The 25164-nt window shown below is 51.0% G+C and overlaps 1 protein-coding gene and 1 long non-coding RNA gene across 8 annotated transcripts in view; both read right to left on the minus strand.

Moving 5' to 3' along the window:
• Window positions 1–13000, minus strand: part of AZIN2 (antizyme inhibitor 2) — a 45797-nt gene extending 32797 nt beyond the window's left edge. For 2 of the 7 annotated variants that reach the window (XM_035019174.1, XM_035019175.1), the window contains exons 1-4: window positions 10010–10111; window positions 9798–9918; window positions 8948–9120; window positions 7242–7415 (exon numbers count right to left, since the gene is read on the minus strand). In XM_035019174.1, coding sequence (XP_034875065.1) covers window positions 7242–7415; window positions 8948–9052 — 279 coding nt within the window. In that variant the 5' untranslated portion in view covers window positions 9053–9120; window positions 9798–9918; window positions 10010–10111. Of the gene's footprint in view, window positions 1–7241; window positions 7416–8947; window positions 9121–9797; window positions 9919–10009; window positions 10147–10753; window positions 10849–12618; window positions 12845–12885 lie in introns of those variants that run through there. The other 5 variants (XM_035019172.1, XM_035019171.1, XM_035019170.1 and 2 more) reach the window with 5 other exon arrangements.
• A 5454-nt stretch (window positions 13001–18454) lies between these two features.
• On the minus strand, window positions 18455–23082 carry LOC118020269. The gene is made up of 3 exons (XR_004681843.1): window positions 22635–23082; window positions 20543–20849; window positions 18455–18843 (listed from the first exon to the last, which is right to left on the minus strand). It is a non-coding gene; the product is annotated as an uncharacterized LOC118020269 (long non-coding RNA).
• Between the last annotated feature and the right edge of the window lie 2082 nt (window positions 23083–25164).

The raw sequence follows: 25164 nt of genomic DNA on the forward strand, positions 1-25164 counted from the left end.
CTCTCTCTCTCTCTCAAATAAATAAATAAAATCTTAAAAAAAAAAAAAAAGAATATTCCTTGATGTACTGGAAAGTTCACCAGACCAAGAGTCTTTTTGACACAGGTCATCCCACATCCCAAGGCTTGCTGTGTGCATGGGGCTGCACTGGGTGACTCTGGCCAGCCCCTCCCCCCAACCCAGGGCCTCCTCTTCCTCACCTTTACAGAACACCGTCCCACCTGATTGCTGCATTAATGGTACAGACAAGGATGATGATGAGAGCAACCATTGTCCCTGAGCACCTACCACAAGCAGGCACTGAATGAGATGTCAGTAAACTTCTATAAAGGGCCAGAGAGCAAATAGTTTACTTAGGCTTGGTGGGCCATATAGGTTCTTTTAATTTTTTTTTTTAAGATTTTATTTATTTATTTTTAGAAAGAGGGAGAGAGAGAGCACCTCTGAGCTTATGCGCAAGCCACAAGCAGGGAGAGAGGCAGAGGGGCAGAGGGGGAGGCAAAGGGGCAGAGGGGGAGGGAGAGGGGCAGAGGGGGAGGCAGAGGGGCAGAGGGGGAGGGACAGGAAGAGAGAATCCAAAGCAGACTCCATGCCAGGCAGAGAGCCCAGAGTGGAGCTTGATCTCACAACCGTGAGATCATGACCTGAGCCAAAACCAAGAGCCAGACACTCAACGGACTGAGCCACCCAGACGCCCTGGCCATATAGGTTCCGTGACATCTATTCAACACTAAGGCAGCCAGACAGGGTGCATGAGTGAACGAGTATGGCTGTGATCCGATAGAACTTGACAGAATCAGGCAGTGGCCTGGATCTGGTGACCATCCATCGTCTGCGAACCCTTGCTTTGGATTCACTGCTTTATCTACTCCTTACAGTAACCCCGTCAGAGGGGTCCTGGCTCCGCTCTAGAGAGAAGGAACCTGGTACTCAGTGAGATGACGCAGCAGGGAGGAGGCAGACCCAGCTTGCAAACTCAAGTCTGAGATGATGGAGGGCAGGAAGTCAAGAGGAAGCCTGTTCTGAAACACCGTGGGAGACACAGGGCCATCTTTAGCCATCCTGAGTTTCTAATAAGACTAATTTTAATGTAGCAATTTCTCAGCACGCGGTACTTACGTGCATTCTCACGTGATGCCTGAACTGTCCCGTGAGGTATGCACTGGCCACACGTTACAGAGGACTACACTGAGTTCAGAGAAGTCCACCTGCCTGCAGAGACACAGCCAGCAAGCAGCAGAGTGGGATGAAGCTGGAGTTGCTGCCCCCACAGCTGGCTTCCAAAGTCCCTGAGTCTGAGTGGATGTGCAAATGTGATTTTGCTCCCGGCTTCACCATATGAGGTAAGAGGAGGAAGCCGCGGTAGCAATCTGGGGCTTGTGATTTAGCTCTGATTAGAACACTTACATGATAACTAGTGTTATTCACTGAAGGGTTTCCATATGACAGCCATAGCATTAAATATTTTATGTACATCTTTATTTAATCCTCATGATAATTTTATGAGGCAGGAAGCAGAGGCTCAGAGGTGAAGTGACTTGTCCAAAGTCACACAGCTTGTAAGTGGCCCAGCTGGGATTCTAACCCAGGACTGTCAGACTTCGGCACACGAGCTCTTAACCACAGTACTGTGATGGAGAATTCAACCTCGAAGCTGAGCTGACAAGTGTTTCTTGAGCATCCATTGAGATGCCAGGCTCTGTCCTGGTGCTAAAGAAAACAAGTGGTGAGTAAAGTAGACAAATTTCTGACCCTGTGGAACTTTCAGGCAGTGGGGAAAATAGGTAAGAACAAATGAGCGATAAATAATGAAGGAGTTACAAACGCAGAGCCCTGAGGGAAAAGCACAGGATACTAGAGAGCCGGATGGGGGACCCGGATGTGAGGAGCCAAGGACAGCCTTTCTGAGGGTCAGAAAGTTAAGCTGAGCTCCACAGGAGGCCTCATCCAGGCCCAGAGGGAAGGAAAGAATGGTTCTGGTAGCAGGAAGCAGTCTGGGCTGAGGGGCTGAGGCAGAATGTGCTCAGCCTGGTCAAGGAACAGGGAACACTGGAGTGACCTGGGCAGAGGGTGCACCATGGGGGAAGATAAGGTTGCAGGGAGGTGGGCAGAGCCAACAGGGAGACCAAGATGGCTGATGTGGATTTATATTTCATCCTGCGAGTCAAGGGAATCCGTTGGAAGGGTTTCAAGGAGGGAAATGGCACAGTCAGATTTGCACTTTAACTGCAAGGTTTAAACGCACATCACTCTGGCTACCGTGTGAACACGGACTCAGGAAGGGCCAAGAAGATTCTGGTCGCAATCGTCCGGGGTGAGGGAACAGATGGGGGAGAGGTGATCTGGGGGCAGGGCCGGCAAGCCTGGTGGTGGCTGGCTTGTGGGGCTGTCTGACTCCATGCCCAGCAGGCCAAGCAGCCCTTCTCCAAGGGGAAGATGGTGAACGTGTTGGAACACACCGGGTTCCAGGCATCCTGTGGGATCCCGGCAGCTGCTGGAGATATAAGGTCTGGGCTGGAGATCAAAATGTGGGAGGTGGCGGCATACTGATGGTATTTACAGTGGTGGGAGGAGATGAAATTCCCTAAGAGGAGGGAGAGTTTACAAGAGAAAGGGAGCCTGAGACAGAATCCAGAGGAGCTCTCTCATTGAGAGAGAGGGAAGTCGGGTACCCAGGACCTGCAGAGAGGGGAGGAAGAAGGACACGTCCAGAAGAGGGGGAACAGCACATAGATTATATATTCTTGTCACGGCACAACCAACAGAATGGGAGAAGATATTTGCAAATGACATATCAGATAAAGGGCTAGTATCCAAAATCTATAATGAACTTATCAAACTCAACACCCAAAGAACAAATAACCCAATCAAGAAATGGGCAGAAGACATGAACAGACATTTCTGCAAAGAAGACATCCAAATGGCCAACAGACACATGGAAAAGTGCTCAACATCACTCAGCATCAGGCAAATACGACTCAAAACCACAATGAGATACCACCTCACACCAGTCAGAATGGCTAAAATTAACAAGTCAGGAAATGACAGATGTCGGCGGGGAGGCAGAGAAAAGGGAACCCTCCTACACTGTTGGTGGGAATGCAAGCTGGTGCAGCCACTCTGGAAAACAGTATGGAGGTTCCTCAAAAAGTTGAAAATAGAGCTACCCTACAACCCAGCAACTGCACTACTGGGTATTTACCCCAAAGATACAAATGTAGGGATCCGAAGGGGCACATGCACCCCGATGTTTATAGCAGCAATGTCCACAATAGCCAAACTATGGAAAGAGCCCAGATGTCCATCAACAGATAAATGGATAAAGAAGAGGTGGTATATATATATACAATGGAATATTACGCAGCCATCAAAAAAATGAAATCTTGCCATTTGCAATGACGTGGATGGAACTAGAGGGTATTATGCTAAGTGAAGTAAGTCAATCAGAGAAAGACAAGTATTATATGATCTCACTGATAGGAGGAATTTGAGAAACAAGACAGAGGATCACAGGGGAAGGGAGGGAAAAATGAAACAAGACAAAACCGGAGAGGGAGACAAACCGTAAGAGGCTCTTAATCTCAGGAAACAAACTGAGGGTTGTTGGAGTGGTGGGGGGTGGGAGGGATGGGGTGGCTGGGTGATGGACACTGGGGAGGGTATGTGCTATGGTGAGTGTTGTGAATTGCGTAAGACTGATGAATCACAGACCTGTACCCCTGAAACAAATAATATATTATATGTTAATAAAAAAATAAATTATATATATATATATATATATTCTTGTCATGGCAAACCTTGTCTTGCAACCCGTGTCTGTACAGAGGGAAGGTGTCGACTCTCCCAGGGGTCGGGGGGCAGGTACAGAGCAGCACTCCCATTCAGCTGATTGACGTCTGAAGTCTTTAAAACTAGCAGCATAGGTTATTGTTGAGTGTCTTTAAAAAGAATCTGTCACAAATGGGGAGTTGCTCTTCAGTGGGTATAAAGTTCCTGTCCTGCAAGACGAAGGAAGTCCTAGAGATCTGCAGAACCGTGTTTATAGTCAACAATACTGTGCTGTACACACAAAAATGTGTTAAGAGGGTAGATCTCAAGGTAAGTGTTCCTTTTTTTTTAAGATTTTATTTGTTTGAGAGAGAGAGAGAGGGTGCATGTGCACGCACAAGCAGGGAGATGGGGCAGAGGGAGAGGGAGAAGCAGACTCCCCGCTGAGCAGGGAGCCCAACGTGGGGCTCGATCCCAGGACCTGGGATCATGACCTGAGCTGAAGGCAGACGCTTAACGACTGAGCCAGCCAGGCGCCCCTCACATTCAATGTTCTTACTACAACAACAGTCGCTGTGTTGAATGTTACTGAGAGTCTGGAAAATAAGAGGACCAAGGAGTGTCCCTGACAAGGTCTAAATGCATGGACACGATGGACAGATCTTCAACACCTGCCGAGTTTAAAGCTATTGCGACACAGTACCCACCACATAAACATCTTTTACATTTAATACATTTTCTATGGATCATAGTTGTACCTAGTTTTTAAACACCATATACCCACCAAACTCAAACTCATAACAGTGATTATCTCTGGAAACAGAAAGCTGAAGGCCTACATGTGTGTGTGAATGAATCAATGCATTCTTTGAATAATTCAAAATGCATGTTTAAAATCAAGTACTTACTGAATCTTGGAGATCGCTGGGGATGTTAGTAAGAGATTCCTTGGAGTAGTGACAGTGGAAATGGGGACGCATGGCTCAGATGCCGAGGCTAAGGGAAAGAGCCAGGTGCACACATACAGGCGAGTGTAGACAACTCTGGCCTCAAAGAGGGAGCATGGGACTGGGCTAGGGGATGGGAGGATGCTGATAGAGACAGCAAGAGAAGGCAGGATGGGGGCAGGGAAGGTGACATAAAGTCCTTGGGAAGGTGGGTGGGTGGACCAGAGCCCCACGCAAGGTGTGGCTTGTGCCCTTGACCTGTCCATGGCATAACTACCGCCCCGCTCACACCGGCCCTGGGTCAATGTCGGCCAATGTTAAGCGGAGCCACTAGGGATGGCCAACCAGAAGAGGGCAGCGTCGGCCTTTCAAGAGAAGCTGTGCATCTCGATCCACCTCTCAGTAAGCCGGCTCCTCCCACCTGCAGGGAGGGGGCGTGGCCTCTGTCGGCCCTGGGGGTTAGGAAGGCAATCGTCACCAGCTGGGGCTGAGCTCTGCCCTGCCCTCCCCAAGGGAAAGATGCAGCGAGAGAGTTGGAGACCCCACTGCTGCTGGCCCTCCTCACGTGGCCACTTCCCAGCGAGTCGCTCTCCCCCTGCGCCCCCTTGCCAGTCTGTTAAATGCTTCCTCACTGGGCTGTTGTCAGAATCAGGGTAGTAATAATTACCTCACAGGGTTGTTGCGAGAATAAAATGAGATCATATACAGAAAACGATCGGCAAAGTGCCTGGCAGGACAGAAGCACTCAGCAACAGTACATGCTTTTAACATCCCTGCGGACTTCAAGGTCTAAGCCCTTACCACCCTCTAACTCTGCTCTTTGGAGGCCAGCCCTGAGGCCAGATGGCCAAGCACAGGGCCCCACCTCTGGGTTTCCAGACACACAGGACTAGTCAGGGGGTTTGAGTCCTGTTCTTCACCCCTAGACCAAGAAGGCTGGAAAAGGAGCCCCTCCCTCTTCTCCCAGAGCCGAGCCCCGGCATGCCTGCAGGGGGACGTCCAGGCTCTGCTACCAGCAAGCTGCGCGCGGTTGGCCCCCAGTCTCCTCGACTGTAAAATGGCCATCTCTCTCCCTACGCACCTCACGGGCTTGATGTGAGACACACATGAATCTAGGTGTGCAAAGCAAGGGCTAATGCAAGGGGGTTTTGAGGTGACAATGGGGAGAGACTCACCTATCACTAAGAGCGTTAACGTCGTCTTTGAGAAAGGTTAACCTGCTTGTTCTCACCATCCCACCATAGTGCACACCTCTTTCCCACCCAGAATCCCTCCACCCCTGTCATCCTGCCCAGGCTAGCTCTCCTCCTTTCTCCTCCAGGGTCCCTTTCTAGAATCCTCCTCACAACACTCAACCATGCTGTTGACCTGGATTTGAAAGGAGTTCCCCTCAAAACAATCATTACTAACCATTAAAAAAAATAATAGTAATGACAATATCACAAAGCAACGCCCACCAGGTTTGTTCTCACCTCAGGGCCTTTGCACTTGCTGTGCCCTCTGCCTGGAAGCTCTTCCCCTAGTTATCCACCTGGCTTGATCCTTTGCTTCCTTCGGGTCTGTATTCAAATTTCAGCAAAGCTTTCCCTGGCCAGACTACCTAAAAGTAGAATCCTCCTTCCCAACATTTCCTACTTCCCTTCCCCACTTTAACTTTCTCCCTACCATTGACCATCTAAAATAATATAGATTTTCATTGTTTAACTTATTTGGTTTTTAGAAAGCAAGTTCCCTGAAAGAAGAGCCTTTTTTGTTTGACTTGGTTTGGTTTGTTCGCTTGCTAAATCCCCACCTGGAATAGAACGTGCCCCCTGGTAGGTGCTCAAAAAAGGTTTGCTGAATGAATAAATATGTCCAAAGCGGTACTCTGAGGAAACTTAGTAAGCTTGAAGCCTTTCATCAACTAAGAACAGGGAGAAAATAGATGAGCGAAGCATTCAACTCCAAGACGGCAGAGGCTGTCTTACTCAACACTGTATTGTCAACCTAGTTATACACTGACCCGCACATTGGAGTTCAACGACTAGAGAACGACAGTAAATAAGCAAAGTAAATCTAGAGAGAGCAGGAGGGGAATTAAGTCAACAGCATTAATCTCATTAGAAAGGCAGAAAAATTGGCAACACAACAGAATTCTCAAAGGATTAGTTGAGAAAATGTACTGTCACACATTACTAAGACTATAAAAGCAAAAAAACAATGATAAGAAGGTATTTTTGTTGTTTTGTCTTGTTTTCATTAGAAGAATACCATGTATAGCTCTATGCCAAGAGGCTTGAAAATCTCCATTAAAAAGGTGACCCACCTACCCGGAGACACACACACGGCTTCCCGTTTAGAACTTCCATGCTTGTTTCTCCCTCCCTCATCCCTTCAACCCCCCTCCCAAGTGGGTGGCCCGTCCCAGGGGGCAGGGGCCAATGGCACGTCACCCCTGCTTCCCCAGGGCCCGCAGGCAGCACCCCAACCTCGTGCGTGCTGAGCAGGCAGCGAGGGCCATTGTGCCGGCGGGGGGCAGGGGCTCACCTTGTTGGCACAGCTGAAGCCCAGGCCCAGCTCGGCCAGGACCTTCAGCACACCGGGGCTGCTGTTGCACTTGACCGTGTAGAAGGGCCGGACTCGAGGCAGGCACTTCAGGAAGCAGAAGTGCTTCCTCACCACAGCACCCAGGTCGGCCACGAAGAAGGCAGCGACGTCACCCTGTGCGAGAAGAGTGAATGTGAGACCCTCGCTCGGCTCCCTCCTGGTGCGTGCCACCTGCCATCCTCCCGGCCCTCGGCGAACCTGCCCCAGGCCCGGCTCTGGCCACCAAGCCACCCGGCTCTACAGTCCTCTGCACAGAAGGCCTGCATTCGGGGTTCTGTGATCTGGCTCCCGCCCCTCCTCCACTCACCGCAGCTCCAGCTCCAGCCCCACACGGCTGCCTTTCCCCACCTCCAAGCTCTTGCTGCCACCGTGCCCTTCGCGCAGAATCCCCTTGCCCCCACTCGGGTCTGGCAAATTCCCAGTCTACCTTCAAGTTTCACCTCCCCCAAACAATAAGGCCGTTAACTCTGCCTTTAATGCTCTCACTGCATTTTGCACATGCTTTCAAAGTATCGGAACTATATACATTCATCTTCTCCAGAAAAAGATAGATTCCTTGCAGGCCAAAGCTATGGCCTGCAGCCCACGGCCTTCCACACGTAGGCGCTCGCTGAAGCCTTGCGTGAGTCCCACCGCCGCTGCGACCCATGCCCGTGAGCAACCGGTCATCACAGATTTGCTGAGGGCAAAACATGTACGAGGCTCTGGGTGAGACGGCATTACTTCAACCCTCACTGGAACTGTTTCCCTTTTATGCTACACTTCTTTTTACTGAAGCCCACTTGGTGTCTGACATGATGCTAAGGGACAGAGCTGACCAGACAGGGTTCCAGCCCTGAAGGGGCTTGGGTCTTGAAGACAGCCAACGCTTTGCGCAATGACAGGCCCATTCAATAAATGCTCCGCGGGAGTTCCTCCACAAGGCAGTGGAGGCCACAGAGAAAAGGAAATACAAAATCGGCCTGGGAGATTAGGACAAAGTGACACTGATGAGTAATGAGGAAGGACAGAAACAGGTAAGGGCGAGAGAGGCCAGCAGAAGGGCATTCCAGGCAGAGGGAATAGCCTGGGCAGAGGGGTGATAACAGCACATGGTGTCATCGGGAAACAGAGCGGTCGTTTGGCCAGCTCCCACGGAGCATGGTCCACTGTGGGCAAAGCTGGGAGCGGGGCTGTGAAGGCAGAGCTCGGGCTTGACCCTGCAGGCGGTGGAGGACCGCCAGACAATTCTGAGCTTGAGCATGGCTGTGATGGAGTCGGAGCCGGTGGGATGAGGCAGGGAGAAGGTCAGTGGGCCCCTAGAGAGATGAGGTCTGAACTACAAAGCCAGGGCCGGGCAGAGCACCCCGGCGGGTGGTGTAAGGAGCTTGGTGGTGCCCTGATGACAAGGGGAAGCCGGACTCCCAGGTTTCTGACCAGAGGGCTGGGTAGATAGTGGTGGTGCTGTTCATCAGGGCAGGGCAGGCAGGAAGAACAAAGTTTGGGGCAAAAACAAAGAAATGGGGGTCAAATGAGCCCGTCTCTGGCCAACAGCAAGGACTGAACGCCAAATATGAAGGAAGATGAGGGCCACAGGGGTCCTTCCAGAGAAGGCAGCTGGGCCTGCACAGGGAACAAAAGACCCACCCCCACTCCCAGTCCCTCACCGCGGTGGCCTGTGAGGCCCCCAGAGTGAGCTCCTCCAACAGTTCTCGGGTGCTGAAGCCCTCCTCCACCATCACAAAGTCTGTTTTGCTCAAGTAGCCAGCCATGCCGAGGAGGAGGAGCCGATGGGCTGGATGAAGCCGCCGCCAGGCCGCCTTAGAAAGTATGCAACACACTGCAGGGGGAAGGGGGTTGGTAAAGTGAGGGGGCCCCCTGGGGGGGCTGCCCTCCGCTGCCCCTCTGACCTCCCCAAGCCGGGGCGCCCAGTCCTGACACACCCCACCGCCAGCACAAGCCTGCGGAGTTTAGGTCCCCTGGGAAGGGTGGGGACGACCAGGAATCCTGACTGGGACAAGGCATAATATGCCTAAGATGTCACTGCCTCTCCGAGCCTCAGTTTCCCCATCTGTAAAATGGATGGATTATTTTGGAGATCCTTTCCAGTTATGAAATTCGGGTTTTAGCAAAAAGGGAAAGAACGAGAGGGAGCAGGAAAGCCAAGAAGCTCGGGTGCGGAAGTTTTCAGGGGACCCTCTGTCTTGACCACGCCCAACTAAAGAGGCTGGGAGTGGCCCCACCAAGGAGTCTCAGCCCCAGAGCAGGAGTTTAGGTTCGAGTCCGCCCCCGCTCCGTGACCTTGGGTACGCCCTGTCCCCTCTCCGAGCCTCAGTTTCACCGTTTGTAAATGGGGGGGGGGGGGGGCGGGCCTGACGGGCCAGGGTTCTAAGCGTGCATGGGGCCACATGGTGGGTAGGGGTCGTGGGCTCCCGGGCGGGAACCGAAGGCTGAGGTTCTGCCCGGGTGAGCCTTCCCGAGTGCAGGGCCGAGGACCCGCCCCCCACACCCCCTTACCAAGCCCCGTCCTCCTTCGCGGGGGCCAGAGCCAGGCGCGCTGCTAGGGGGGGTCGCCGGTGACCTCGAAACTTGTGCAACACCCCAAGGAGGAGTGGCAGTTGCGGAGCCGAGGCCCCTGCTGAGAGGAGGCAAGGGGGCCGGGGGCAGGTCAGCACTGGAGCCGAGGGCGCCTGCCCCCGGAGGCTCCCCGAGCCACTCCCCGCACTCGCCTTAAAACGCATTTACACGGCTTCGGCCCATAGGTCTCCCCAGCGAGTGAATCGGATCCTCGGCGCCTCCGCTCGCCCGCTCCCCCCGGCTCGGGCCCCGCGGCCTGCGCCCCGCCCGCCCAGCAGCCACTGACCCCACGCCCCGCCTGCCGCCTGCCGCCCGCTTATATAAGCCCCGCCCGGGCTCCGCCCCTGGCGCCCAGGCCCCTCCCCGCTCCGTAGCCCTGGCAACCGGGTGCCGCCACCCCATTGGTCGATTCCGACATAAAGCACTCAGCTCTGCCACCCTGCTCGGCAAACCTGAGTAAGCTTCAATCCTCCCAGCCCCGCGGGCTCCACCGCTACCCCACACCGTGAAGTGGGACCTGCAGAGCCGCCGCCTCAGAATCCCGAGCGCCTACACGCTGGGAAGCTTAGGTCCTGGATCTTGCATCTTAGCGAGCGGGCAGGAAGCCAGGAGGTTTCCTGATTGCTCTGGGAAATCTCTGACTACCTCCTCTCCCGGGTGCCTCTCACCTCTACTCTGGTGATCTGCTCATTCCATCCCTCAAAGCCCATGTCAAATGTCATCTCCTTCTGTTACTTTTCTAATAAAATCCTTCTTATTTAATTACCTCTCCCAGCATCTTCTCTGATTCCTCCAACTCAAAACCCAGCTAAAATGTCTTCAGAGATGTGACTTTCCCAGCTCAGGGCAATCTTTCCCTTCATCCCACCTTCTGAATGGGGCAAACTCCTACTCACCTTCAAATAAAATGTCTCCTCCAAGGTGCATTCTCTGACTTCCTCAACTCAAAGCATTTTTTCTCTTCTACACCTGACAAACTCCTCCTGCTCACCTATCGAAGTACAGTATAATGTCACCTTCCCTGTCGAGCATCCCATGACTTTCCTAGCCTGGAGGGACAATGGAACTCACAGCGGATATATCTGTGTGGACTCCTCACTCATTTGGCTCTTGTTACCCAGAGCATGAGATTCCTGTTGTTGCTTTACACCTCTTGTTTGGTTACATTTCCCAGCTATTTTGTGAGCTCCCAAGGGCAGGAACTGAGTGCCTGACTCCTCAGAGTGCCCAGTGCCTGGCTGAAGAAGATTCAGTACGTGTGTTACTCAAAAGCTAATCCAAAAGTTCATCTGAAACAGTGATTGTACATGAATAGCTAAGACATCTTTGAGAAAAAAAAAAAAGAAGAAGAAAGAAAGAGGATTTCTTCGACCAGATATCAAAATATTTTAGGGGCGCCTGGGTGGCTCAGTCGTTAAGCATCTGCCTTCGGCTCAGGTCATGATCCCAGGGTCCTGGGATCGAGTCCCACATCGGGCTCCCTGCTCCATGGGAAGCCTGCTTCTCCCTCTCCTGCTCCCCCTGCTTGTGTTCCCTCTTTCGCTGCACCTCTCTCTGTCAAATAAATAAAATCTTTTAAAAAAAATTTTTTTTTATAAAGCTATGGTCTTTAAAACATCATGGTGCTCTGCAGAAAGAGACGGCAGTAAAACAACAGAATCTAGAATAATCTCATGCATATTGGAGAATTTGATAGGTAATGGGGGCAGCATTTCAAATCCGTGGGGCCAAAGAGCTCTTTAGTCTAACATATGTATTTATGTTCTCTGTCGGGCTGTAGGCTTCTTGGAAGCCCGAGGCACTTCTTGTCCTGCCTCAGTATCTCCCTAGGGCATTGTGCGCAACCTAATCGGAAGGTGTTTAGCATATATATGGTGTAGACCTTGAGAGTACGGAAGATCCATTTTCTGCTCCCCACTCAGCCTGGCCACATGACCGCTAGGTGTCCTTGGTTGGGTCATCCTGCTTCGACCAAGGTTCCCTCTGCCTGGCTTGGTTTCCCCACTGTGAACTGAGAGGGTTCAGACTGAATGAATTCTCTAGGCCCTTCTGCCTGGTAACTTCTTGCTTTCTATGCATAGGAGCACCCTTTCAGGGGCAGTCCGCTTTACAGGATGGGTCATTGCAGGTCCTGGCAGGTCCATGCTTTGAGAGATTTGTAGTCATTTGCACCATAATATGAATTATGACTGAGGTCTTCCTGAGACTAAACATCTACTGATTAGGAGAGGGTAGACCGACATAGCTATGGCAGAAACCTCAAAGGGAGCCCTCAAGAAAAAGATGACAGTAAGAGAAGAGTAGGGGCACTCAAAAAAACTGGCTCTATTTTTTTTAATTATTTTTTGAGCTAGCTTGGATGCCATGGTCTAAGTCCACCTCACTAGCTTTTTTCATCACCTGGTACATAGTTAAGTGCATAGTGGGGCCCATTCAGTATTCTTACTGAATGAATCAAAAAAGGTAAGAAGGAACAAGCCTGAATCTACTCTGTACATTTGTAATTTGTCAAGGGTTAGTAGTCAGAGCAGAAAAATCTGTAACGCTGCACTGCATACAGATTTATCTTTTTCCCTCCTGGGTATGTGATGTCACTGAATCTCCATGACAACCCTATGTCATAGGGGCTATAATTGTTCCCATTTTAGAGATGAAGAATCTGAAACTCAGAGAAGTTCGGTAACCTGCCCAGGGTTACATAGCAAGTAAAGGGGGAGCCCAGATTTAAACCCATCCGTCCCAATTCAGTCTTTATGCTTACCTGCCAACCGGTGCCTGAGCGTCTGGGCCCCAGCTCAACAAAAGTCACGCAGTCATCCTGCTGGCATCCAGACCAGAGGCTGGTGACTCCTCTCCTGACAGTCTCCGGTACCGCTCTTACCCATGCACAGCCCTCAGAAACACGCTGCTGAAGCAGAACAAAGAGCCTCTCATCTCTGGCCAGGATCGTGTCAGGCAATTTCAACCCATTCTTCCTAAACCAATCATAATTACAGTCACAACCACCACAAAAATATAAATGCCTTACGTGTGTAGAGAACTGGAGAGTTTACAAAATACTTTCTGGTTCATCATTTCATTCAGGCTTCCCAGTGCTTCACGGGATTGGACATCGGCTCAGTTTAGGCTTGGCTGAGGAAAATAAAAGGTCAAAACTCACAAAGCGGGACGCCTGGGTGGCTCAGTTGGTTGAGCGTCTGCCTTTGGCTCAGGTCATGATCCCAGGGTCCTGGCATCGAGTCCCGCATGGGGCTCCTTGCTCAGCGGGGAGTCGGCTTCTCCCTCTGCCCCTCCCCCCATACTCGCTCTCTCACTCTCTTTCTCCCTCTCTCTCTCTCTCCTGAAAAAATAAATAAATAAAATATTTTTTAAGAAAATATTTTATTTACTTAAGAGAGAGAGAGAGCAGAGCAAGAGAGAGAACATGGGCAGGGAGGAGGAGCAAGGGGAGAGGCAGAAGGAGAAGGAGAAGCAGGTTCCCCACTGAACAGGGAGCCAAGTGGACTGGATCCCAGGACACTGAGATCATGATCTGAGCCGAAGGCAGACGCTTAACTGACTGAGCCACCCAGGCGCCCCTATTAGTTCCGTGTTACAGATGAGAAAATTGGGGTTAAATCCTTTGTCTAAGGTCACACGGCTAGTGAGTAACAGAGCTGGGACTTAACAACTCTGGTCTGGCAAATTTGATGCCTGTGAAAGTGGCCCCGGGAATGGGGCAGGAAGCCAGAACAAAGAAGGCAAAGACCAGGCCAAGAGCAAACAACAGGAGACCCAAGAGAGGCTGAAACTGAGAGTCAGACACAAGATGAACTGGCAGAAAGGGCACGAACTGCAAACTCCCAGGAGGCATCAGTGCGATGGAGACTCTGAAGCAAGGAAGCAGAAGCTGGAAGTAAGGTCAGAGCTGTCTTCAAGTTGAGGATGGAAATGCATAATACCAGTAGCCGCCATGGATTGAGCATCTTCTAGGCCCCGGGCATGGTATTATGCGCTTAATGACAATAATAGCTGACATTGCCAGAGTATTTGCCCTCACGAGGCCTTGTGGTAAGATGGTTATAACCCCTAACCTCGCAGCCGCCCTATACGGTGTATGCTTGTTGGTAGTAGGGGGGAGGTGACATGCAGGAGATGCTAAACTCCTCAAGGTCACATAGCGTGTGTGTGGCACCACCAGGCTACATACATTTCCTCCAACCTCACCACAAGCCTGCAAGGTGAGAATTATTACTCTCATTTCATGGGTGGAGGAATCTGAGGCCCAGAGAGGCCAAGTGATTTTCCCAAGACCACACAGCTGACAGATGGTAGAGCCTGACTCCAACTCAAGGCTGTACAGTGAGGAAATTGGAACAGTGTAGCCCTGGGTCATGTGGGAGCAGACTTTGGACCCCAACCCTGGGAACCCAGAATTCTAGTTATTAGTGAGGTGTCTGTGTCCCCTGACACAGAAGCTCGAGTGTGTTGACTGAAGATGGGATTATCGTCACACCCCTTCCCTAGACAGACAAGGTGTTGAGAGGCTGAATTTGGTAGTTTGGATCTCTTTACGTTTATTTTCACTCTCTTTTAGGCTGAACACAAATGTGAAAAAATAGTAATAGTGTGTGACAATTAAGGAATTCACACACCCTCTCTCAAGCCAGACCTGAGTCATTTCTGACCGATGTGATAGGAAAACAATAACAGCCAAATAAAAACTACTCGGCTGAAAATTCTCCCTTTCTCCAGCTGCTGTCCCCGGAGCCACTGGGAGGGGACGGAAAAGGCTGTGGCCTCCCCCGCCTTCTCCGGTAGCTCTCAGATGGATGCGCATCACGATTACCTGGAGGCCTTGTTGGAACAAATGTCTGGGCCTCGCCCCGGAGTTTCAGATTCGGCAAGTCTGCGATGGGCCCGACAGTATGCATTTCTGACAAGTTCCCGGGGCCTGCTGAGGCTACTGGCCCAGGGACCACACTTTGAGAACCCCTGCTTCAACGAAATTGAAGCACGGCCAGCAAAGAGGTCAAAGCTGAGTACTCTTGAAAGAAGAGCATCAGGTTCTCATCCCGAGAGGTAGGATGGGGCAAAACCCAACCCGGGCTGAACGGCTGTACCGTCTCTGGATAACAAGAGAACACATTTCAGGGGTGGATAAGCTTCAGTCCATCTCCTGGCTGGGTGACCTTGGCAAACTTACTTATCCTATGTGAATACCCCCTTTATTCATCTGTGAAATGGGCACAAGAATGCCTACTTCCTAGAACTGGTGTAAGGAATTCACGAGTGTGTAAAAGCTTTTGCCTAGTGCCTGGCACATACATTCACAAATGCATCCTAAGTGGTAGCAGTTAGTATTATTACCCTGAGTCAGGGGTGCAGGGGGCCAGAGGAGAAAATCCAGAAATGTATCAGAAGGACATTGCTGGGGCAGAGTGGGAGAAGCAGCCCCACAGGGAGGTTTGTCTGGGGACCTGGGCTGAGGGACACCCAGCAGCGGTCAGAGGCTCAGGGAGAGTCAGCCCAGTGTGAGGGGGTGGGTGGTGGAATTCCATTCCATTCCCCAAGAAATTGGGACCGAGGCCCATGTGCTGAGCACTGAGTCATGCAAGCCTGACCCAAGCTGGGCCTCTTTCTAAATTACTGTAGTAGTCATGTTCTCCTCTGGAAAACTGCTCACTCACCCCCAGGAAGAGTGGAGCCAGGCAGCCATGTCTGTACCTCAGGGCACTCTGCTCCCCTCCCCCGCTGCTGACTAAACATCCCCACAGCCTTAGGCCTCCAGCGAACGCACCAATCAGAGACACAGAGACTGTGCTCAGGTGATAGGTCAGAGCCACGGTCAATAGAATCCACTCTAGAGGGAGCCAGAGGCTTCTAGTCCCTCCTGGAGTCAGAGAGACTCTGGGTCCTTTGGGCAGGCTCCTTCACAGAGGTCACATAGCAGCGTCCTTAATGACATGGACACCAGGCCTCCTGCCCTTGAAAGGCACAGTGTCACTTCCTCTGCATTCTATTGGCTAAAATGGGTCACCGAGCTGACCCAGATTCAATGTGGGATGAAGCTGGTTCATTGGGGCCATCTTGGGAGACTAGGTGCCCCCAAAGCCATCCAGTCTCTGTCCTGCCCACTGCCCCAACTCTGAGTCGTGCCCATCATCTCTAGCCTGGAGGTCTGCAATAATTTTCCAAGTAATCCCCTGTGCTACTCTTCCCTCCTGTCAATCTAGGCCCCACACAGCCCCCAGAGTGTTATTAAAATGCAAATAATGTCAAAATGCAAATTAAGTCAGTCCCTATTTCAAACACTGCCAGACTATCCTGGTTGCTAATGGGATCAAGTCCTGGACCCTTGAAAACGCCTGTGATGCCCTCCGTGAGGGACCCAGCTCCTCACTCTCCCTGCCCCCACCATGCCCACTGTCCCATAGCTCCTCCAACCTGCTTTGCCCTTTCCTTTCCTGGGGCCTTCCCGCTCGCAGGTCCCTTGGCCTGGAACATTTTCCCCACCTCTTCACCTGCGCCACGGCTGCTCATCCTCCAGGTCCCTGCGTAAACGTCCTTTCCTCAGAGAGGCTGTCCCCGACACTTGGGAGCAGTCAACACATTTTTTGTTGCGACTAAGAAAAAATCTGGCTCAAACAGAAAGGGAATTTCTTTTTGCCTCACGTACCGAAGTCACTGGAGGGTAAAACTTCAGATGCAGACTTCGTGTCAGGTCTCGGCTCTGCCTTCCTCGGGACTGGTTTCCTCCTCAGGCGGGCTCTTACCCCACCACCAGCCCTGGACCCCAGGACTGTCTCCTCGGCTCTGCCTCTGACTGGCCGGGTCTGGGTCCAGAGCCACCCAAATAAATAAAATGAAATCCCCCCCAAAAAAGAATATAAATCCTTTAAAACAATATTTTATTTTAAAAATTCATACAGAAAAATTCTAAAAATAGTACATACCCTTCACCCAGACTCCCCAAATATTAACATTTTAACACTATTTGTATCATTCTTTTTCTCATGTATATTTATATATGTGTCCATACACATGCATATTGTGTATCTGTACCTATGTGTCCGTATAATTTATTTTTTTCTGAATTGTGTGAGAGTAAGTTGCAGACCTAATTTCCCTTTACCCCTAGTATATCAGTGTGTATTTTGCCAGGAATGTGCTTTGTCCAGCTGTCCGTGGGGCTCACTTGGATATGGCACACCTCACCTCCTTCAAGTCTTCGATCAAAAGAAACTTCCTCAGGGAGGCCGACGCAATCCACCTTATAAAGATGTCAACCCGCCCCCTCCATATGCACTGTTTTGACTTCACTCTCAGGTCCTACCCCCTCTTTACTTTTTCTTCTTTTACAGCACTTTTCACTTTCCAAGATATGTTGGAATTTATATATTGTCTATGTATGGTGAACTTCATAAGGACGAGGATCTTGTGTTCACTAAAATATCCCATGCTCCTAAAACAGTACTTAGCAGATAGCAGACGGTCAACAAATACTCATGGAATGAATGAATGAATGAATGAATGAATGAATGAATGAACGAATAGGGCAATCTAATGTCAGAGCAAATGAGTAACACAATGCTTTTCAGCAGGTCCTGCCACAAGCCACGCACGTTCTCAGAGCTGTTCTGTGATGTCCTCTGGGGCTTCCGAGGCTCTCAATGGGACCATCTGTGATGCTGATTCACAGAGCCCCTAGCCATTGCGGGGTTGACCCAAGACAAAGTTAGCAGACCTCAATTTTGCCATTGTTACCTTTGGCTTCCCTTTCTCTCTCATTCCCCTCCCCCAAAGCCCTCCTTTACCCTATTACGCTTCTCCCACACGGTGACCATTCCCCTCTGTCTGGCAGAGACAGGACAGTGCCGTACAGAGAGCACAGGGCTGGAGTCCTTGGAAAAGTCGCTTCCCTCTCTGGATCTCAGTTCCCTCTGCGACTCCTGTGATCTCTGAGATTCTCAGCGCTGGGATATCACCATCGCCCCCGTCTCTTTATATCATTGCCCTGGGGAATCTGGACTGAGATTGTGGCCTTTTCTCTGACAGAAGAATGCACGTGGGTTTTTTCTCACAGGGAGTAGATAAGAAAAATATTTTCAGGTCTGGGGTTTGCTGCTTCCCGGCCTCTCAGCGAGGGGAACTAGACAAATCTGGATTGAAGTCTAGAGCAGCCACACCCTAGTAGCTCTAGGACCCGGGCAGCTGGCTTCAGGGCGGCAAGCTCAGTTTTTTCGGCTGTAAAATGGGTTTAGAAATACCTAATATGGTGGGAAGAGTAAATTAAAAGATGCACGCCAGGCACTTTGCATATCACCTGACACACAAAAAGTGTTCCAAAAATAGGAGCTGTGATTAGCTTCAGAGCCCTGTGTGGATTCCTGCAGGTACACCTGGGCATGAGGCCGGCGTGTGGGAGGGGGATGGAGGAGCAGTTCTGGGGTCTTCTCCCCATGGCAGGTGTGGGGGGCGGGGCGCTGGGTGCAGGTGTTTCGGGGCTGGTGCGGTGGGTGGGTAGAAGCTGTAGCTATGCTGAAGACGCCAACTCCTGATGTCTAGACAGAGCTCCAGGCCACTCATCTCCCTGTTCCGGAGACTGAGCCCAGAAGTCTGAGTCACAGAAAGCGCTTGAAAGTCCCCGGGAAAGCCAGCTGGGCCAAGAGCACGTAGAAGCTGTTTTCCTCACATGTTTAGTTTATTGAAATACCGTATTCATCATTTATAGCTGCAGAACAAATAACTCCCAAAGCGTCGTGGTTTAAAGCAATAAGCATTTATTATCCCACACAACTTCTGAGAGGCAGAATCGGGAGGCAGCTTAGTTCAGAGTCTCTCATGAGTTTGTGGTCAAGCAGCGAGCCAGGGCTGCAGACACCCGAAGGCTTTAACTGGGACGGAGGGACGCCCTTACCGTAAGCTCGCGCACATCGCTCTTGGCAGGAGCCCTCAATTCCTCTGCCACACGCCCTTCTCCATAGAGATGCTCAGCACATGGCCTCTTCCAGAACAAGCCGTGAGAGAGAGAGAGAGAGAGACTAAGATGGAACAGCAAAGTCTTTTATACCCCAATCTCAGCAGGGACTCACCATCCCTTCTGCCATCTAGGGGACAGGGTTTGCACTAGGGCATGCACACCAGGAGGCAAGGGTCCCCGGGGCTATTTTGAATGTTGCCCACCACAGGTATAATCTACACATGATGAAACTCACAGATCTTAGGCGAACCGCTCAGCTTTAACAAGCAAATATTCTCAGGTGACCCACACTCCTATCAAGGTTTAGAACATTTTCACCACCTCAGACTATTCCTCATCCTCAGAACACTGCAGGACATCCATCACCTCCTGCCTCGTCCCAGCCACCCCACCCCCACCCCCAAGCGACTACTGATCTTACTTATATCTCTTTATAAACCTGGCCTAGAGCTTTATAAAGATGGGATCATACAGTCTGGACTCTTTTGTTCTGCATGATGATCCAGAGATTCATCCATGTTGTTGCTTTTTATCATTGAGTTTGCACCTCTCACCTTTGTGATGCCTACCCTTATTCAACGTGCCCTTGACCTGACACCGGGCAGTTAACACTTCACGTTTCTCCTCCCGCTAGACTGTGACCTGCTCGAGGACAGAGGCTGTATCTCACTTATTTCTGGATCCGCAACATGAGTTCAGTGTCTGGCAGGCAGTAAGCGCTGGGAACTGTCCCATTCTGGGATCTGGAGGTGTGGCAGGATGGGAAGTAGGGGTCACAGGGAAAGGAGGGGCCAGGCAAGCTGGACACTGGCCAGAGACATGTTCACTGGGGCCGGAAATCACTCCGAGACCCAGCATCCATGGGTCCCAGGAGCTCAGAGGGCTCTCCGACCAGAGGCTCCAGGACAGAGAGGGGGTTTCAGTCCTACAAATGCAGAGGGGTAGGGCACCTGGGTGGCTCAGTTGGTTAAGCGACTGCCTTCGGCTCAGGTCATGATCCTGGAGTCCCGGGATCGAGTCCCGCATCGGGCTCCCTGCTCGGCAAAGAGTCTGCTTCTCCCTCGGACCCTCCCCCCTCTCATGTGCTCTCTTTCTCATTCTCTCTCTCTCAAATAAATAAATAAAATCTTAAAAAAAAAAATGCAGAGGGGTAGTGAGTCCAAGGCTGTCACCCTGGAGGTCACCCTCTGGCCCCTGGAAAACTCACTAACTGGGGACAGGCCTGAAAAGAAGGTAAAAATGGATTATTCCTTTACTTGTTTCTCCTGCCCTTTCACCCAACAGCACACCTGACAACTAGCCCAAACCCTCTGGCAGAGTCCATCCCTCCCCCTCACACTGCTCACACTGGCCTTGCCCTCAGCAAGGCCCCGAGGAGACCAGGGCTAAGGCTCCGATGGCCGATGCCCGGTAGGCTTTCTGGAATCCCAGGGCCCTAGAGCCTGGACTTTGGGGTCAGGGGGCCAAGTCCCTGCTCTACCACTTCCGGCTATGTGACCTTGGTCAGATTACTTCCTGCTCTGCAAAAGCAGGAAGTCCTAATTCTCAACTAGTAGATGAGTACAGAACTGAATGAGGGAAACTGGTTAGCACTGTAGCTGGTAGGGAGAGGGTGGTGGGCCTTGGTGGGAGAAGGTGCCCACTGGGACCTTCCTTGTTTATCCAGAAAGGGAAATGAGCCCCAGAATCCAGAGTTGAGAAGAAAAGGCATGCACTGCTCTACCTTCCAAGCTCAGAGGATGACTGGCTCCTCCCAGGGCTTGATAGGAAGCACCACTTCAGCAGAACCAGCACTCTTCCAAGGGTGTTGGAGGCGTGTTGCCAGTAAAAAGCCACATATCCCTCTCTCCTGAGGGGCAGACCAATGGACTGGCTCCTCCCCTGAGGCAGGGCCCCAGCTGTATTTTGCAAGGATGGCCATCATATCTCCCATCCCACTTGTTCTTCTGCAATGTGACCTTATCACTCCTCCATCAAGAGAACCAGTTAAATCCCATCCTCTGGAATCTGGACTGGCCTTGGTGACTCACCTGTGACAACAGAATACAGTGAAAATTACCCTGCTTGACTTGGAGGCAAGGCCAAAAGATCTCTCAGAAAGCTTACTCTACAGACACTTCTTCTCATGGCCCAGCTACTATGCCATGAGAAGCCACGCCACGTGGACAGGCCACATGCCAACCCTCCAGGTGACAAGGCCGACAGAGCCTTTGAGCCATCCCAGCTAAGGCTCCAGCCACCCGAATGAAGCAGCCTCCAAGAGATCCCAGCCCCCCACCATTTGAGTCCTCTCAGCTCAGGGCACAGACATCCTGGAGCAGTGTATCAGCTACCTAATGCCGCATAACAAATGACTCCAAAGTGTAACAACTTCAAACAATAAACAGTTATCCTCTGCCACAGTTTCTGACAGCCGGGAATCTGAGAGCGGCATACCTGGGTGGTTCTGGCTCATGCTGTCTCACAGAGTCGCAGTCTGCCTGTCAGCCAAGGGCTGCAAAAGTCTTAGACTTTCCCTAGGGCCAGAGGAGCCATGGCCACGTCCAAGCTCCCTCACATGGCCACTGGTGGGAGGCCTCTCTTCCTCTCCAGGCTGGCCTCTCCATGGATGAGTGTCCTAATGACACGGCAGCTGGCTTCCCCCCAAGTGATCCAAAAGACAGAAAGGCAGAAACCACAATATCTTTTATAACCTAGCCTCAAAAGTGACATATGATCCCTTCTGCCATATTTGACTGGCCACAGAGACCCACCTTGATACAGAGTGAGAGTGGATGAACACCCAAGGGCATGAGTCCTGGGAGGCATCTCGGAGGCTGCCTACCTCCATCAGAGTCCAGCCATGCCCCCTGCATCCTTTCAAATTCCTGGCCCACAGAATCTGCGAGGATGGTAAAATTCGTGGTTGTTTATGCCACGAAGTTCGGGGTGGTCTAGTACACAGCACAGGACAAGTGGAGCAGAGTCCAGAGAAGTATTCTTCAAGTTTGGGGTGCCAATGGGGGGAATGGCCTCACATTCCCGTGGGTGTCAGCTGAAGCCCCTGTACTTCTGACCCGCCTCGGTGCTAACTGAAGTAGGGCAAAGGGCACCCGAGAGAGAAGGCCGAGGGTGTGACTGGGTGGCCAGTGGGTGAGAAGGAGTGTCTATAGAGTAAGCTTTCTGAGAGACCTTGTCCATAGGCTCCGGGATTGGGGCCACACAGGGTAGATGTGATGGGCACAGCAGGCCTGCTGGGGGCAAAGTGGTGAGCCTGAGGCCACCAGCGGAGGAGAGCACTTTGGCACCGAGTCCTTTCTCAGCATGGCCTGTGCAGGGCCCAGCCCCCCACTCCATGTCTATAGACAATGAGCTGAGCAGCTGTGATGACAGGAAATCAGCCCCCTTACAAGCTGTGAAGAAGGGGCCCGCCAAGGGTCAGCAGGGGACACCTAAGTTTTCCTTCTATTCCTCCCCACCAGAGGGCAGAGAGGAGAGGGCAGACCATGACCACCTCCCCTCTCACCACAAGTCCTGTCTGCTGGGACTTGGAGTCCAGTACGAGATTAATATTTGAAAATAGGCAAAAAAAAGGATAAAGAAAGGAGGAAGGAGTGAGAGAGAAGAAAGAGGAGGAGGAAGGGGAGGAAAAGGAAGAGGAAAGAGGGAGGGAAGGAAGGAAGGAAGGAGGAGGGAGGCATTAGAAAGACCAAGTTAATGCCCAAAAGAAGAGACTGCATTAATAACTAAAATGACTGAAAGTTTCGGAACCAGCTGGAGGACCAGTGGGTAGCAGTTATTTTTCTAAAAGAAAAAAAAAATTATTTGATATTTACCTTTAAGTGTTGATATTCCTCTGTCAAGTTAGTTCCAGGAGCCTTTATTATTACTCTTGTTGTCCTTGGCTCCTGCTCTCACCTCGTACATTCACGCTCTCATAAGCACTTACTATATGCTGGTCACAGCCCTGTGCTAAGTACAGTGAATTAGATGTGTGTCTAAGTACAGTTGGTCCCTGTGTCCTGGTCCATTCAACCTCCAACTCTCTCCTAAGCCTCTGTCCACTTCCTCCACTGCAGATGTCTCTGCCTCGGTTCAGGCCTCGGTAGCTCTCACTTGGATGATTTCCTTGGCCCTGGTCCCTTGCCATCCAGACCTTCCTCCTTCTCCCTTTCCCAGAGAGATCTTTCCAAAAGGCAAAGAGGATCATCGCTCCCTGTTGAAGACAGCTGGTTGTTTCCCAGCCTCCATCCTTCCTTTAGTAATAGAGCCTCTGCCTTTTAGCCAAACACATGTCTGCCCAGAATAGAAACTACATTTCCCAGCAGCCCAGTCGCTAGCCGAGGCCATGCGACTGAATTCTGGGTGGTACAATGTGAATGAAAGTGATGTGGGCAAGTCCTGGGTTATGCCTTTCCAGGGAAGGGGTAAGTCTGCCACATCCCTCGTGCTTTTGCCTGCTGCCTGAAATGCAGAATTGATGGTGGGAGCCGGAGGTGCCCTCTTGGACCGCAAGAAGGAAGCCGTGTGTTGTATAAGATGTCAAAGCAACAAACCAGAAGGAACCAGGGTCCCTCACCATTGTGGAGCCACCATGCCCACTCTGGCTTGCCTATCTGCATTTTTACATAAGCAAGAAGTAAACGTCTATCTTGTTTAAGCCACTGTTAGTTTAGTGTTTTTGTTACTGTACCTCAGCCTGTTTCCTAACTAATAAACACTCCAGCTCAAAACTCTTGCAAGGGCTCCTTCTGTCTTCAGGTTAAGTCCAAGCACCGAAAGCCAGCATCCAAGACCCTTTGAGATGTCGCCCCTGTTAGCCTGGGCTCTCGCCTTCTCTGTTGTTCCTCTTTAGTTTAAACTCTCTGCTTTAGTCAGACTAAACTGTTTGCACTTAGCAAATGTGCTAAGCTGATTCATGCTTCCAGGTCTTTGCTTCAAGGGTTCCCTCTGCCTGGAATGCCCTTCCCCCTTCTTTGCTGCCTCCTTCCTGCTCATCCTTCAGGACTCTCTTCTGGAGTCATGTTCTTAATAAAGTTATCCTAGAACCACACCCCCACCCCCGAGGAGGTTATTTGCCTCGGCTAGATGCTCCCTTAGCACTCTGTGTCTATTTCTCTCGGCCTGTTAGACTACAAACTTTGGGAGGGCAAAGATGGTCCTTGTCTGGTTTGCAATTAATGCCCAGTCCCTACCATATCAGGAGAACTCAATACATACACATTAGATGAATAAATGACTAGACGAGGCAGCCAGCCTCATTTATCGTGCTGTATCATCATCACCCTCTGCTCATACTTGTCTGTCTCATCTGAGTTCCCTGACACAGGGACAGCAGAGTTCTGATTGCCAGGCACAGTAGGTGCTCAATAAATGTTGTTCTAGGAGCACTTCCAACCCAGTGCCCTCTGTTCTGTATCATCGTTTTCCAACAGAACTTCTGGTTCATTCTGCAAAGATTTCCTCACAGGCAGTGCCCAGGGTGCAGCATTTCCCAACAAAGTGTGTATTTGTCACCGCTAACATCTTCTTGGAATACTGGCAGCTTATATGGAAATCAGCATTTGGCCACAGTGACCTCAAAACAGTAGCTGAAAGTCTCTTCAGATGGCTCGGGCTTAGCCAGTTTTTTAGAAAACCACATCTCAGCGTTGTGGTCTGAGTGGCAAGAGCAGGAAGTGTGTTACACAAATTGGGAAGTGGGTGCCAGGTCAGGTGGGGTTGTGAAGCCAGGAAGGGGGCAGAAGAAGGGGTGCATTGTGGCAGGTGGGAGGGGTTTGGTCCGCATAGGTAAGCGGGACTCAGAGCTTAAGGTAAGTGGGTCTTGGCCCCCATGGCTAGCCTCTCCATTCTGACGCCACATGAGGGAGAGATTGGTCAAGACGGGCTAGGTTTTGCTATGGTAAGAAACAACCGGGAACATCCCAGGAGCTTAAAACAACAAAATAAATTCCTTGCTCATAGTTGATGCTCATCTGAAGCATCAACTTCAGAGATGTGGTCTCTGCTCAAGGTCGGCTGTCAGAGACCTGGGCTGATAAATGCTCCATCTCACCACAGGCTTCTAAAACTGCCGAGGCAGGGAAAAGAGAGTATGTGAGTCCTGTACCAGCTCTTGAAAGCTTCTACCCGGACGCAGCATGCGTGTTACTTCTGCTCATATTTCACTGGCCAAAGCAAGTCATATGCTCTGGCCTAAGTTTAAGAGAGCAAGGATATCAATAGGGAGGGACATCAAGTATTTGTGGAAAACACTAATTCATCACAAAAGAAAATGCTATGTGATGGGAGCTTTCGCTAACTGTATGATTTCAGGCAAGCCAACCAGTCAGGTTGGGGACTCAGGTTTCCCAACCAGAAAGTAGA

The sequence above is a fragment of the Mirounga leonina genome, unplaced genomic scaffold, assembly GCF_011800145.1.
Source record: "Mirounga leonina isolate KUSES-001 unplaced genomic scaffold, KU_Mleo_1.0 Mir_173, whole genome shotgun sequence".
Classification (NCBI taxonomy): Eukaryota; Metazoa; Chordata; class Mammalia; order Carnivora; family Phocidae; genus Mirounga; species Mirounga leonina.